The sequence below is a fragment of the Carassius gibelio genome, chromosome B16 (genome assembly GCF_023724105.1).
Source record: "Carassius gibelio isolate Cgi1373 ecotype wild population from Czech Republic chromosome B16, carGib1.2-hapl.c, whole genome shotgun sequence".
NCBI lineage: Eukaryota > Metazoa > Chordata > Actinopteri > Cypriniformes > Cyprinidae > Carassius > Carassius gibelio.
The window spans coordinates 18,407,487-18,422,155 of NC_068411.1; the positions used below are offsets into that span (position 1 = coordinate 18,407,487).

The 14,669-nt window shown below is 34.3% G+C and overlaps 4 protein-coding genes across 9 annotated transcripts; all 4 read right to left on the minus strand.

Moving 5' to 3' along the window:
- Nucleotides 1-389: 389 nt before the first annotated feature.
- irge4 (immunity-related GTPase family, e4) lies at nucleotides 390-5,309 on the minus strand. Of its 4 annotated transcripts, XM_052577520.1 has the most exons (4): nucleotides 5,234-5,309; nucleotides 5,096-5,147; nucleotides 4,336-4,386; nucleotides 390-2,109 (listed from the first exon to the last, which is right to left on the minus strand). In XM_052577520.1, exon 4 carries the CDS (start codon nucleotides 2,091-2,093, stop codon nucleotides 924-926), a length of 1,170 nt encoding a protein of 389 aa, XP_052433480.1. In that variant the 5' UTR covers nucleotides 2,094-2,109; nucleotides 4,336-4,386; nucleotides 5,096-5,147; nucleotides 5,234-5,309; the 3' UTR covers nucleotides 390-923. The 4 variants fall into 4 exon arrangements, with proteins under 4 accessions (XP_052433480.1, XP_052433479.1, XP_052433478.1 ...); XM_052577519.1 differs by lacking the exon at nucleotides 5,096-5,147 and having other exon boundaries at nucleotides 5,234-5,289; XM_052577518.1 differs by lacking the exon at nucleotides 5,234-5,309 and having other exon boundaries at nucleotides 5,096-5,182.
- On the minus strand, nucleotides 2,451-5,309 carry LOC127974332 (interferon-inducible GTPase 5-like). 3 transcript variants are annotated; one of them, XM_052577515.1, is made up of 4 exons: nucleotides 5,234-5,309; nucleotides 5,096-5,147; nucleotides 4,336-4,386; nucleotides 2,451-4,044 (listed from the first exon to the last, which is right to left on the minus strand). In XM_052577515.1, the coding sequence occupies exon 4, from the start codon at nucleotides 4,034-4,036 to the stop codon at nucleotides 2,861-2,863; it is 1,176 nt and encodes a 391-aa protein (XP_052433475.1). In that variant the 5' UTR covers nucleotides 4,037-4,044; nucleotides 4,336-4,386; nucleotides 5,096-5,147; nucleotides 5,234-5,309; the 3' UTR covers nucleotides 2,451-2,860. The 3 variants fall into 3 exon arrangements, with proteins under 3 accessions (XP_052433475.1, XP_052433476.1, XP_052433474.1); XM_052577516.1 differs by lacking the exon at nucleotides 5,096-5,147 and having other exon boundaries at nucleotides 5,234-5,294; XM_052577514.1 differs by lacking the exon at nucleotides 5,234-5,309 and having other exon boundaries at nucleotides 5,096-5,185.
- Nucleotides 5,310-5,611: 302 nt separating this feature from the next.
- On the minus strand, nucleotides 5,612-7,361 carry LOC127975420 (interferon-inducible GTPase 5-like). Its single transcript, XM_052579465.1, has one exon. It carries the CDS (start codon nucleotides 7,356-7,358, stop codon nucleotides 6,024-6,026), a length of 1,335 nt encoding a protein of 444 aa, XP_052435425.1. The 5' UTR covers nucleotides 7,359-7,361; the 3' UTR covers nucleotides 5,612-6,023.
- Nucleotides 7,362-11,845: 4,484 nt separating this feature from the next.
- Nucleotides 11,846-14,460, minus strand: LOC127975244 (interferon-inducible GTPase 1-like). The gene is made up of 2 exons (XM_052579141.1): nucleotides 14,324-14,460; nucleotides 11,846-12,937 (listed from the first exon to the last, which is right to left on the minus strand). Exon 2 carries the CDS (start codon nucleotides 12,928-12,930, stop codon nucleotides 11,980-11,982), a length of 951 nt encoding a protein of 316 aa, XP_052435101.1. The 5' UTR covers nucleotides 12,931-12,937; nucleotides 14,324-14,460; the 3' UTR covers nucleotides 11,846-11,979.
- Between the last annotated feature and the right edge of the window lie 209 nt (nucleotides 14,461-14,669).

Sequence of the window (14,669 nt, forward strand, 5' to 3'; positions counted from 1 at the left end):
TCCAGGTCTACGTCTATATTTGTCTTGTTGTTAGGGGTAACAACACACACATACACACACACACACACACACAAAACCTCTATGCCAAGTGTCAGTAATAAGAACCAGACTGATCTATTACTTTGAAACTCAAATAAACAGCTTAGTCACACCTTACAAAAACCCTTTATAAAATGCAAATGCGTCATAAAGCTGATAAAAAGTCCAAAAATAAACCTTTAAAGTAAAGGTTGTATTCACACACCCATCTGCTTACTATACAAACAAATACCTATAAAAATTCAACAGTTTAACTGCCAATACATTTTAGGTAGCACCATGAAAAAAAGTGATGCTAACAACTGACAATCATAATATATATATTTGCTAATAGAAATTATGACAATAAATCTTTTCATTAAATTTTATTACATTTAGACTTCAGACGTAACCACACATATTTTCAATAATACAAGTGCCCTTGAGCCTGGATGTTGTAATACACATACAACTAGTAAATCCTGAAAATCAACACCTGCCACTGCCATTTATCTTTTGTCTCAGTATATAACAATATACATAAAACCAATTGACATGTATTTAAAAACCCAGAACATACAGAAAATGTGTATTGTTTAGTAGAAGGTAACATAAACATATTTAATACACCGTAAAACAAGTAAAACATTACATTTTCGGTTAATAGTCCTAAAATCTACATAATGGTATAATAGCAAGTAGGCAGACTTTTTCGCACAAACCACCAGATTCCCTTAAACAATCACACATTTTACCCATTTAGATGTCTAAATGCATATTATTCTATGTATTCCATTCCATTTGACATACACTACAATCAAATATGAAGAACATAACTGGACAATATTCAATATAATTCCAACTATTGAACTGCATGCATCTCTGCTGTACTAGCTTGATTTTTATTAATCCAAACCTGCAGCTTGAAGGACCTGTCTCATGTCATTTATCATTTCATTTAGAGCCCCTTGCAAGACATTGTATGTTGATCTGAAGGCCTCAGTTGCATTCATAAAACTGGTTACAAGTAATCTAGCATCAAGCAGATCCTCTAAACTTTTCACTGGTTTTGTCATAGCTGTACGAGGCCTAATTGCCATTTTGTCTACTAATGCTAATGCTATAGGAGACTTTATAGCCGAATTTAGCTGCGAGAGAGGCTTGTTCACTCTCTCTGACAGTTTGATGAGTGATTGCTCATTCAAACCCAAAGCGTTATGACAACTTACGAGATAGGTCAACAAAACCGTCTTGTCAATGGCCAGAGATAATAAAGGCAATGGGATAAGAGCACCCAGGCTTGAGCCCAGTGCTGCAAGCCAAATAAAATTCTCCAAAACCTCTTTCTTCTTCTCTAGCATAGCCAGAGAGCACACAGGCACAGACTGGACCAGAGCAAATCTCTTGTATTCTGAAAGCTCTGACTCTAGGTTATCTACCAGGTCATGGAAATCATATTTTCCCAAATCATAAGAGGATATCAGAAACACCTTGGGGTTTCCTAGCTCCTTCACGTTGCTCTGGCAGTCCTCTCTAATTGTGCAGAGTACCTGCTGCTCATCGAAATTTCTTCTTGTCTTCAACACTGACCGAATGTCATTATCAATCTTAGTCCGGACGAAATAAAACCTCTTCTGCTTCTTTTGAATCTCTTTGGCCAGAAAGACATCATTTTCCTTGAACCTCTCTGAGGAAATGATGATAAATGAATCATACGTTTCAAATTGCACTTCCTTGAGGAATTTGTTCGCCTTGAAATTAGGCATCCCAGTCCCTGGCAGGTCCCACAGTCTGACATTTGACTTGGCGGGATGGGTGTACATAGTAGCTACCTTTGTTGTTTCGGTTATTCCTGTTGGTGCAGAATTGTCATCATCATCATTCAGACCTCGAAATGCATTGATGAAGGCAGACTTTCCTGCTCCTGTTTCCCCAGTCACTGCAATATTCAGAGTCACACTGTCAAGACTGTGCAGTTCCTCTTTAGCCTTTGCAACAGCGGTATTTGGGTCATGTTCTCTCAGTCTCTGCAAAGCTCCAGAGAAATCCAAGTCAGCGGAAGAATCTTCAGTCATTATGCCTTGTAAAATTCTGTAAAATTATAGTAGGTATAAATCATTGATTGGTTAAGTAACTTCACTACAGTAAAGTCAAGACTTTTTCCTTTGCTTGGTTATGGACAGCTGTGACTTTATTTGACACAATTTCGAGTTAACATCTCCCGTTTACATCTCACTATTGCAAGTTTTCATTGTAACTGCAACTTTTTTTCTTTCAGTGTAACTTTACCTGATCTCACAACTGAGACTGTTAATGTATAACACAATGTGCTTTATTCCTTTATTTTAAAATCTTGAGGTAAATAACCTTGAGTAAAATGATTAGAAATATAAAAAAGTAGGTGTGTATATAGAAAAATGTATCACAAAAAAGGTTTTTAAACACATTTTTATTGAATGAGAATCAATACATCATGTGAGACTTTTAACATTTTCCAGATTTCAGCATTGAAAATTAACACAAATTGTGAACAATTAAAAAAATTATACTTGCCTGTATAATATAATTCAACACGTAGTATGATATTAAATAAAAGTACAGTGTCAGTGATTTCTGAAATGCTTCCATGCATGAACATTGTAATCTAATCTTTGAATACTGTACTGTATGAAGACATGGAGATACTATAATCTCCTTCATAAACAGCACACAATCTAACAAACATGCTACAGCCATTAAGTCCATATCAGAAGCAGAAAATGCATATTTTCTCTATAGTAATTAAATCAATCAACAAAACCAATTAATGACTGCATTCTTAAACAAATAATGTCTAGGACATCTACAAATTATTACATAGTGTGTCCAGCTCAGCCTCCTTTCTTATTTTTCGAGCAATTTCTGCCAGTTCATTTAATCCTTCTCTCAAGAGGTAATTAGTAGTACCGAAGGATATTCCTGCAGCAGCAACACTTCCTACACCTGGAAAGAGACTTGCAACATACTCAATAGTAGCAAGGGATGCAAGTGCAACAGAGACTTGTATTCTGGCCACTGCTTTTTCTCGGATGGCAGATGCCAACTTTGATTTGGCCACATGTTCCAGCAATGGCTTGTTCACTTTTTCAGATAGCCTTGTCAGTGATCTTTCATCCAAACCAAATGCATAGTAGCATCTTGTGAAGAAAAGCAACATAATGCTTGCATCACATGCTACTGATAGTCCAGGCACAGGGATGACTGCTATACCAGCAGAGGCGAGAGATGCAGCCCAGATCATCCCTTTAAACATCTTGATCTTCTTCTCCAGAGATTCAGCAGAGCACACTGGCCAGGCTTGTAGAAGAGCAGATCTCTTGTGTTCTGGAAGCTCTTCTTCCAGAGATTTTTGAAGTAGTTCAAAATCATAGTTCTCCAATTCAAAAGATGATATCAAGAAAACTTTGGGGTCTCCCAGTTCTTTCAAGTTTTGCTGACAGTCCTTTCTTATTTTGGAAAGAACGTTCTGCTCATCAAATCCCTTTTTTCTTTGCTCTGCTAAAATGTCATTGTCGATCTTGGAACGAACAAAGTAAAAGTTTTTCTTCTGCTTTTTTATTTCTTTAGCCAACATGACATCATTCTCCATGAACCTCTCCGAGTTTAAAATAATGAAGAAATCATAGATGTGAAAATTGACATCTTTGAGGTATTTATTTGCTTTGAACTTTGGACTCCCTATTCCAGGCAGGTCCCAGATTTTCACATTTGGCACTGCAGGATGCTCATACATGGTGGGCTCCTTTGTAGTTTCTGTGACTCCAGTAAGTGCTGCTCCATCATCGTCTTCATCATTTAGACCTCTAAGTGCATTTATAAAGGAGGATTTCCCAGATCCTGTCTTTCCGGTCACAGCGATGTTAAGTGAGACATTCATTAACTGGTCAAATCTTTCTTTAGCTTTTGCTGTGGCCTTCTCCAGGGTGGACTCGCCTGATGCCTTTACTGCCTCAACAACAGCAGGGTCTTGACTTTCCATGTTTTAAACTGTAAAAGTTGTAGATGTATATAGAAGTATGTGTACTTCAAAATTAACTCTTATTTGAAGCCTGATTGCTAATTATTTCTGGTACAATAATCATATTTTTTAATGGCGTTTGCTGACAGTGTTTACTCTATTCTTAATGTGTCAAAGACTTCATTTGTTCTGGTTGATTGTGTATTTTCAAAGTCTATTAAATAACAATTTAGCAATAAAACTACAATTTGTACATAATAAAAATAATGAATAAGTTATAACATATTATAGTTTGATAATATCAGCAGTGTCATACTGACCTTTTGTGTGGAGAGCTTTTAATGTTGTATTGCCCTGGGTGCTCCGGTTCCCTGTCAGAGTAAAAATTCATAAAAGATTCATTAAACAAACTTTATGGAAACTGAAAACATGGATGATTCACTTCAGCAGCATTATGAAACTTATAAAATATACTGATCAATGAATACAAATATTCAGTTTTATTGACAAAAACAAAAAAAAATACTAAATGTGGCAGTTAAATTATATATTGGTTGAGTAGACTACAATTTGATCATTTAAAGCTACAGTACATGAAAAGACAATGAACCATACAATTATAATCATAAAGGCTTAATATATGAATATGATTATAACTAATAGCCTATATAACCAGGCTATACATTTTTTATATATTTAATCAAGTCAAGTCACCTTTATTTATAAAGTTATTTTAATAGTATAGATTGTAACAAAGCAACTGAACAGCATTAAATAAGAAAATAGTGTCAATAAAGCAAAAGGGCAGTTCATCATTAAAGTAAATTATCTGGTAATCAAAACTTGTGTGAAAAGAGCAAATGCTCCAGAAACTCCAATAAAAATTGTAACCTACAACTTTTTGGTTTATATATATATATATATATATATATATATATATATATATATGTGTGTGTGTGTGTGTGTGTGTGTGTGTGTGTGTGTGTATACATACACACAATACTATCATACAACATTTACTTGATGTTCATTTTTACTATTGAATAAAGCAATTGACAACAAATGATAGCCTATACTTACTTTTATTTCTGGGTTCCAGCAGTAAACCAGTGACTCTTCACTTATAGAGATGCTTAAGAAAACGATGTAAAATTTCTACAGGTAGAAAATCAATATAAATGAAAAATAATCGGCTGTTAAATACCGAGCTTAAATTACCTGTCACGATTTCCAGGAACTTCTTTTCTTCTTCCAAGTTCCTTCTTCACGCGTTTCTCCCATAGGCTACTTGACGTGCTTACGTTGGAGAAACGAAACTTAAGGCACGATCGATGAGTGACAGTCCAAACAACCAATCAAATCAGCGCTACATTTTTAAAATCACATTACTTGGTTCATTAAATGCATTAGCAAAAAAAATAAAATAAAAAATAAAATAAATAAATAAATAAGCATAAGATTATTGTGGGGTTTTTTTTGTCTCTTTTTAATGTATTGGTTACACTATAATGATTTTCAAAGTTGTAAATTAAACAAAGACATTTTTGATTTCAGCCTCGTGAGTCGTGAAACTGTGTAAAAAAAAAAAAAAAAAAAAACATTCTGACACGCTATTTGGTTATATATTATGCGACTTAGGAATTGCCCATTGCAAAGGTTTAACCATGCTTCAGTTTAAAAACGAGTAAATGTTTTTATAATAAAAGCTAAACACCGTTTAATTTTTATTATGTATGAGACATTAGCCTATACATCATTAAAAACAGATAATAAACAATTTTTATTTTGCCCTTTATTGGAATGTTTTACAGGAAGTAAATCAATTAACAAAAGCAATTTAAGGCATTTTTAAGATAATATGGAAAAACATGTTCAAAACAGTAATAACATGCAGCTCAGCATAATTTTGAGTTACTTATGAGTGAAGGTGACTGCGTAAAAAAAAGTAAAAAAGGCTTAACGAAAAAGATCAATGGCATGACCTCTTGACTGACCTCAGTCTGTGATTTCAGTAGACGTCAGTCAGACCTGCCACTTTCAGCACTTCTTTGGCTGTCTCAGCAAGATCCTGAACTCCTGCTCGCAGAAGGTTCAGTGTTGCGGAGTAAGACATTTCTGCAGTTTTTTTACTACCTACAACAGGAACCATGCTCCACGCAAACTTAACTGCTGCTTCCCTATTTGTCAGTGCTGATAGCTCCTTACTACTGAGTTTCTTTTGCCCAATAGCTATCACTAGAGGTGACTTTCTTACAGATTTAAGGGATGGATTGTTGACTCTGACTGAAAGCTTATCTATTGATTCATCATCCAGACCGAACGCATAGTAACACTTGGTAAAGAAAGCCAGCAAAATGGCAGCATCACAAGCCATGGAAAGACCAGGCACTGGAGCCACAGCAATGGACCCAGAGGCGACTGCTGCCGACCAGGTTTGCTTCATAAACAGCTCAATTTTCTCATCCAGAATCTTAGAGGAGTATATTGGCAAGGACAAAATCAAAGCATCTCTCTTGTGAGCAGGTAGCTGCTTCTCCAGTGTGTCGATGAGGGTTTGAAAATCATATTTATGCAATTCAAAAGAGGAAATCAGAAAAATTTCTGGTTTGAGGTTATTCACATCATTAAGGTTTCTATGGCAGTCCTCGCGAATATGTGAGAGAACTTTCTGCTCATCGAAGTCTTTCCTTTGAGATTCTGCTCGAATGTCATTGTCAATCTTCGAGCGGAGAAAGTAGAACAACTTCTTCTTCTCTTTAATTGCTTTAGCCAGCATGATATCATTTTCTTTGAATCTCTCGGAGGAGATGATGATGAAGAAGTCAAAGGTTTCAAGTTTCACGTCCTTTAGATATTTTTTGGCTTTAAATTTGGGACTTCCAGTCCCTGGCAGGTCCCAAAATTTTACACTGGGCATTGTAGGATGTGCGTACACTGTTGATGTCACTGTCGTCTCAGTCACTCCTGTGGGAGCTGCGTTGATGTCGTCAGGTTTCAGACCTCGTATTGCATTGATAAAGCTGGATTTTCCTGCTCCAGTTGATCCTGTAACAGCAATGTGAAGTGTGACGTTGTCCAGGTGCTTCAGTGGTTCTTTAACACTTCCTGTTTCATAAATGTATTCAGCAGAACTAGTGAGTATAACATCAGGTACTTCATATATATGCTCCTCTTCTTGCTTTTTAGGTGTTGTGTTTATACTTTCCCTGTTCTCAGTGCTTTCTGATTTTAAATGAATGTTCTCCTTTGCTTTACACAGAAACACATTATCTGTGTCATCTTGTGACTCCTTGGCATCTGGACACACCGCTCCACTGAGCAATTCTTGCTTCTGTATCTCCATAACGTCCGCATTTTCCTCCTTAGTAGTGACTTTATTTGATTGTTCACTGAGATTATTCTTATTAGGTTTGTCTGTCAAAAAATATTTTTCCATTACAGCAGCTTGTGGCTCTTGACAATTGTCTGTTTGGACACTGTCAGGTTGCATTGCTTTATGAATGTCTGTAGCTTTTCCACACTCAATTATTCCCTTTGCTTCCTCATTTGTCACCAGAACTGTAATTTTTGGCTCTCTTTCCTCCTCTTTATCAACAGCCTTCACGTATTGTTGTTCTGGGGTGACTTCACATGGTTCATCAGCTTTGGTTTGCCCACTTTGCTCCTCGAGACATCTTGCCTCCTGTATCATGTAAATTTGACACATTTCAACTTTTTCTGACTGATATTCAGTTGTTTTATTTGGTATCACTTCTTTCTCTGCTTGCTTCTCTTTATCACTCCGTATTTTTTCTCTCACATGTTGTTGTTCTGGAGTCACTTCACATGGTTCCTCAGCTTCGGTTTGCTCATTTTGTTCCTCAAGACAATTGGCCATCTGTAACATGTCAAAATGACACATTTCAACTTTTTCTGACTGATATTCAGTTGTTTCATTTGTTATATGTATCCCTTCTTTCTCTGCTTGCTTCTCTTTATCACTCTGTATTTTTTCTCTTACATGTTGTTGTTCTGTGGTAACTTCACATGGTTCCTCAGCTTCGGTTTGCTCATTTTGCTTCTCAAGACATTGTGCCATATGTATCATGTCAAAATGACCCATTTCAGCTTTTTCTGAGTGATCTACAGTTGTTTCATTTGTTATATGTGTTATTATTTCTTTTTCTGCTTGCCTTTTTGTATCACTCTGCTTTTTTTCTCTCAGCCTCTCTCTTTCCTTCACATCATGAAGTTTTGATTCAACAATGTCCAGTGATGAACTCCTTTGTTGTGGTTTCTCTGGTTGTTTCTCCATAGTTTGAATGAGTTTTGATTGGACGACTATAGGGACTTCAACAATTCTGTGTCTCTCTATTAGCTTTTAACAGTGTCCTGGTGAAGGGATTCTGTTGTTTTTTCTGTAGATTTTGAGGAAAGGGTCCATAAAGACATTGACTTCATCTGACATGATGACTCTGAAAAAGCAAATGTTACTGCCATGAAACATCTAGAGAAACGTTTGCACATTAGTTTTGTAGTACTAGTGCTTTTATTTACAAATGTTTTGATAAGTTAGTATAATAAAGCCGCTGTTTACAGTAGGCTAGGCCTAGATGTCGCTGTCTACATAGCCATGTGAAATTTAAACATGTAGTTTACAAACCATTCAGTATAAAATATATAAAGTAATTATCATATAAATCATCATATTAATGTCATATGACGTTATTATAATTTAAGTAAACACGTTACATTTTCATTTTAAATTAAGTGAGTACATTTAATTCATTGCCACTTCTCTTAGTGGTTATTAGTTGAATTTAAAAGTGAACGCAGTATTCTTTTTAACGTGACACCGACATCTAGTGGAGAATATATATACACAGTATCTTACAAATTCAAAGGTATTTTTTTTTTTTTAATTTGGGAAGAAAATTCAGCTGGAAGAGTGTTACCAAGATAAAGTGTAGATCAGCCCCATATTAAATAAAACTTATCCTCACGAGCATCTACACTGTTTTACACTATTTATATTTTCAAACAAACAAATAAACAAACATAAATAAATATACTAATCCGTACAATAAAACAGCATTATAAGTAAATATCTATTGGAAAATATGTGTTTTCCTACTCACCAATAATATGGAATTCTAATTCTTCAGGATTGCTTTATTTGTGATCAATACATAAATTAGCAGTCAACTTTTGTATTTTTGCATTCATAATAAGACAAACTCACCTTATCAGTGCACAGGTGTTTATAATACTGGTATCTCTGCATGTGTCAAAATGATGAGGAAGCTGTTTATGAAAAAGGTGTAGGTGTGGATTTAGGGTGTGGTTTAGAGAACACCTGAGAACTGAGGCTAAAAATCTAGCCAGGACTACTTCATAAGAAAACAGAAATTTTCTTAACTAAATATAAATTCAGTGACACACTATTGATTACCAGAAAAATAGTCTGTAAATGTAAAAACACACTTGCAACAGAATTCAATAGAGTATTTCTTGTATGTGTATGTTTATGTGCATTTTAAACTATATGCTGACCATATTAAATATTTCCTGTACATTTTTAACCTATCTACTTAACTTATCTTTTTCTTTTATTTTTTTAAATAATATATACATTTTGTCTGAATGATATTTCCAAATAAAACACAAAGCAATTCCGAACATGCACATTTCCACACGAATGTTGTTAAGCAGGAAGTATCTTTCTGGAAGCAGATTCTTTCTTTCTTTCTTTCTTTCTTTCTTTCTTTTTTTTTGGGGGGGGGGGGGGGGGGGTAATGTGCATATTATTGCAACTATGGTAATAACATGCGTAAATTAACATGTTGCTTGACATTACTAAAAATGTAATATAAAATGTTTTACATTAAACCCCAGAACCAAAGACGCTCTGTTACACATGCATGCATTCATATGAGTAATGTTGATAATGCATCAACAATGTGTCAAAGGCTGCATATTCATGCATAAATTAAACTGTACATTTTCATTTTTTGTGGGAAATGAATTAAATGCTTTAAAACTTATGTTTCCATATGTTTTACAAACTTAACTTTTTTTAATATATATATATATATATATATATATATATATATATACTTTTGAACATGATGAAGATGGCCAAATTTTTCTTATTTTGTTGAAATATAATTTTTTTCCATTTAGTTCTGTCCTTCGTAAGCAACAGAAGATACTTGTATGTTTCCCGGTACACAAATTAAGTACAATTTACCTTGATCTTCAAATTCCAAAGGTTTTCACCCCCCAGCTCTTAATGCATCTTGTTTCCTTCTGGAGCATCAGTGAATGTTTGAATCTTTTTAAATAGTTGTGTTTGAGTCCCTCAAATGTCCTCAGTGTGATAAGGTGCATCTCAAAATCATAAAGTCACAGCTTGAAAGGGTTCAAATATGCAAAGATGCTGGAAAACTGAAGAATCTGCAGGACCTTAAAGATTTTTCTGAAGAACGCTGCTCAGTTTAACTGTTCAGAACAAACAAGGGACTCATGCGCAACCATCACAAAACAGAAACACAGTCGTGGATCATCAGGTAACAGAACACAGTATTAAGAACCAAGGGTTCCCAAACTTTTGAGTGGGGTTATTTTAATAATTTCAGCAATTTTTTTGTCTTGTGACTTGTGGACTAAATGTTAATATCTTTTATGTACAATATCCTACTCAGGACAGTACTAAATAAAAAATAACATGCATTTAGTATGATCTCTCTTATTTTTTGAAAATTACTCATATTTTCCCAGATTCTGCAAGGGGTGCCCAAACTATCGATCCCCACTGTATATATATATATATATATATATACACATATGTTCCTGGTTCATGTTTTTCAACTTTCAGCACCTTCTATTTTGAGCCGTGTTTGAAGAAGTTTCAATGTCGTAGAACAAGATATTTCTGTGGGTTTTTTATGAGCGATGGCATGTACATCTCATGCAAAACAAACTCAGCTTGTCAGGATAAATTTTTTCTCTATTGAGGCTTGTGTTTAATCCATGGACAATCTTTAAGCAAACATTTTTTTCCTAAAAAAGATTCATTTTTGTTTGAACTTTGCTGGAGCTAATACACAATTTAAAACTCTATATTTCCTTTTTTATGTTTTTGTTTATGTATCATAATTAAGTACATTTAAATTGACCTAATTAATTTTTTACATTATGTATTTGAATACAAATTGTGCACTCCCGATTTTGTTTAAATGACTCTCTTAATTGACTTTGTCAATGAATGGCATCTGTTAAAAATGGTCAAAATGAACAGGGTATTAACATATTAAATGGTCATGTGTATCATAGTAAAATACTGTGTATAGTGTGTTTAACATATAGTATAACATGATTTCATTTTATTGTGCATTATTGTTCTTTACAATATGCAAGATTCCAGGTCATATTAAATACCAGAAGTATTTAATAAATAAAGAAGTGAGTTTAACAGATGCTTACATATAGCAGTCATTATTATTATTATTATTATTATTATTATTATTATTTTTTTGCGTATCTTGTAGAATTTGAATTTAGTAGAATATTAGTGTTTGGAAAGTATATGATGTCTTAGACACATTTATTTTAAACAGTTTTGTGTGTGTGTGTGTGTGTGTGTGTGTGTGTAAATAAGATATCTAATAAGGTTGCAAACCAATGAACAAAGTCATCTAATTAACTAAATTATACCAAGTGAAATAAAAGAAGAATAAATCAATTATTTAATCAATAAGTATTTTATTCACTGCACATCCAGCATACATGCAATGCATACTGTACACACAGTTAGATATACAGACACAAATGAAAGAAAATGGCAAAATCAGAAAGTGAACCGGTTTGTTCACTTGGTCTGATAGCGCCTGACTGATTTGATAAGCCGTAGCCTGTGTAGACTTGCTGAAAAAACTTTTTCATGATGCCATAATCACAGGCCAGTGACAATCCTGGAATGGGAGCTATCGCCTCGACCGCCCGGCTGCAAATGCATTTAGCCAATTTTTCTTGTATGTTTTCTTCTTTGTGAGGGCCTCTGGAGAATAAACGGGAAGAGACTGAATGAGAGCAAATTTCTTGTTCTCCGGGAGTTCATCTTTGAGGGTGTTGATCAGTTTTTGAAAGTCAAATTTTTCCAAATAAAATGAAGATACTAGAAATATTTTGGGTATTCCGACTCTCAATAGGTTTACCTTACAATCCTCTCGAATGTTTTCGAGCAACATCCGCTCATCAAAGTTTCTTTTGTGTGATTCAGCACGAACGTCGTTATCAATTTTAGTACGAATGAAATAAAATAGCTTCTTGCTCTTCATGATCGCTCTGGCCAGCTCAATGTCGTTCTCCTTAAATCTTTCAGAGGTCACTATGAGAAAGAAGTCATAAGTGTGGAAATTGACATCTTTCAGGTACTTCTTTGCTTTAAATTTGGGACTCCCAATTCCAGGCAGGTCCCAGATCTTCACATTTGGCATGGAGGGGTGCAGATACATGTCGGGCTTCATGGTAGTCTCAGTTGTTCCTGTGGGAGCTGCGTCTTTATCATCATTAGAAAGGCCTCTGAGGGCATTGACAAGGGAAGACTTCCCTGCTCCTGTCATCCCTGTTATAGCAATATTAAGGGAAAAATTCTCTAACTCTTTCAGTTTACTTTTCAGTTTGTTTGTTTTCTCTGCAGGTGGAGAGTCAATTATTTCCTGTAATTCTAAACCAAGAGAGTCTGAATCTTCTGTGTTTGCCATGGCATTAGACAATATGTCTATAAACTGTCTGGAAATTATATAAACATTTTTGTTGTTGTCCTCTTCCTCCGGCTTTTTGATATCTCTGAGATTATTGGCTAATTCTATATGATCAGGATTTGTGTAGATTTTGAGGAAAGGGTCCATAAAGACGTTGACTTCATCTGACATGATGACTCTGAAACAGCAAAGCATCTAGATAAATGTCAAGAAACATTCTGGGGGTTCTACTGCAAGTAATAGTGTTTCTAGTGAAACGTTTAGTACAGCTACAGTTATTTTGCAGTAATAGGGTCATTGTTTTTGTAGCTAATTCTGAGGGTCTCTAGTCTTTTATCTTATGATGTTCTAATCAGTTCCTTTAAATAAAGTATATATTTCGTTTTATACACTTTTTTTAAACACAATAGACTTCGTCTCATAGTGTTTTTCTGTTGAATTTAAAGGTGCACCGAGTGTTCTTTGTAATGTTGTGCTGACATCTAGTGGAGTGTCGTATTCATGCATATATTCATATTTATAGAAACCACTAGAAATTCTGTAACCCATTATTTATTTATACATTTTTGTAAATTCAGCTGGAAGAGTGAAGAATCTCATAAACATCTACATCTTTATATATTTATATTTTATAATATTTGTATTTTCAATAAATAAATAAATAAATAAGCTCTACATTTTGTACAATAAAACAGCATTATAAATAAAACCCTGAAAAAAATCTTCAGGATTACTTGTGATCTTAATCACAAAGACTGTGTAAAAATATCGATATCAAGATATTAATCGATTTTCTTTTTTAAACGGAATGATATCGATTCTTAAATCCCAATGATCGATTAGTCTAGCCTGTTTTCAGTTAATGGACTGAACACTGAAGGGCACAATAAATCACAATAAGCATTTTGCTTTGGTGCTTTTAATATGAAACAAAGTCTCAGGTTTAATCTCCATTTATGTCCATTTTATTGCAGTATTCAAACAATAAATGTCATTTTGTCGCCGTTTAATGTGGAGTGAAGGATCGCTGTAGCGCTTCATTTGAACAGACGCGTGAGCGCGTAGAGCACGTGAACTGATCATCTCCTCCACATTAATACCAGAGTTAGCACTAAATAAACATGATTTAACATCAGAAGGAAAGTTAAAAGAAAGAGTACAACTTTACAATCCGTATCCTGTCTCATGTATTAGCTCAATCAGTGTTTCACTCGCGCAAAGACGATATATCACAGCTTGTGAACACGTAACGTCACATTTACCAAACCTAACAAACATATTCGGTGACCATAAACAGTAAGATATAAAAATAAACTGTAGAGAGGGGTATTTTTCTAAATATATGAACCATATAAAATATTCATTTTTTTACTGTTCTTATGTTTATGTTTGAATAAATCCATCATATTTTTTTTTATGACAGACACCATTTAAATGTTTGAGAAAATTTGGCATGTAGGCTACTGTAGAATTGAATGTAATCGCAAAAATTGTGCCAAAACCCAGCCATAACAAATAAACAGTCAACTTTTCTATTTTTGCTTTTCTAATAAGACAAACTCACCTTATCTGTGTACAGCTGGTATTATTGGTATCTCTGCATGTCTCAAAATGATGTGGAAGCTGTTTATGAAAAAGGTGTAGGTGTGGACTTAGGGTGTGGTTTAGAGAATATCTGAGAACTGAGGCTAAAAATCTACTCAGAACTATTTTGGAAAACTAATATTTCCTCAATTAAATATGAATTCAGTGACATACTGTCGATTACCCAAGAGAATAATCCGTAAATTTGTAAAACAAAACAAAAGTGTTAATACAGTTTCAAAAGAAGTCAACAGAGTATTTCTTGTATGTGAGTGTGTGCATTTTAAAATATATATTTCTTATACATCTTATCTACATATTTTTTT

What these genes read in the sequence shown, in the direction of transcription:
- irge4 (XM_052577521.1), bottom strand. Translation starts at nt 2,093, where the DNA reads ATGACTGAAGATTCTTCCGCTGACTTGGATTTCTCTGGAGCTTTGCAG.
- LOC127974332 (XM_052577515.1), bottom strand. Translation starts at nt 4,036, where the DNA reads ATGGAAAGTCAAGACCCTGCTGTTGTTGAGGCAGTAAAGGCATCAGGC.
- LOC127975420 (XM_052579465.1), bottom strand. Translation starts at nt 7,358, where the DNA reads ATGGAGATACAGAAGCAAGAATTGCTCAGTGGAGCGGTGTGTCCAGAT.
- LOC127975244 (XM_052579141.1), bottom strand. Translation starts at nt 12,930, where the DNA reads ATGTCAGATGAAGTCAACGTCTTTATGGACCCTTTCCTCAAAATCTAC.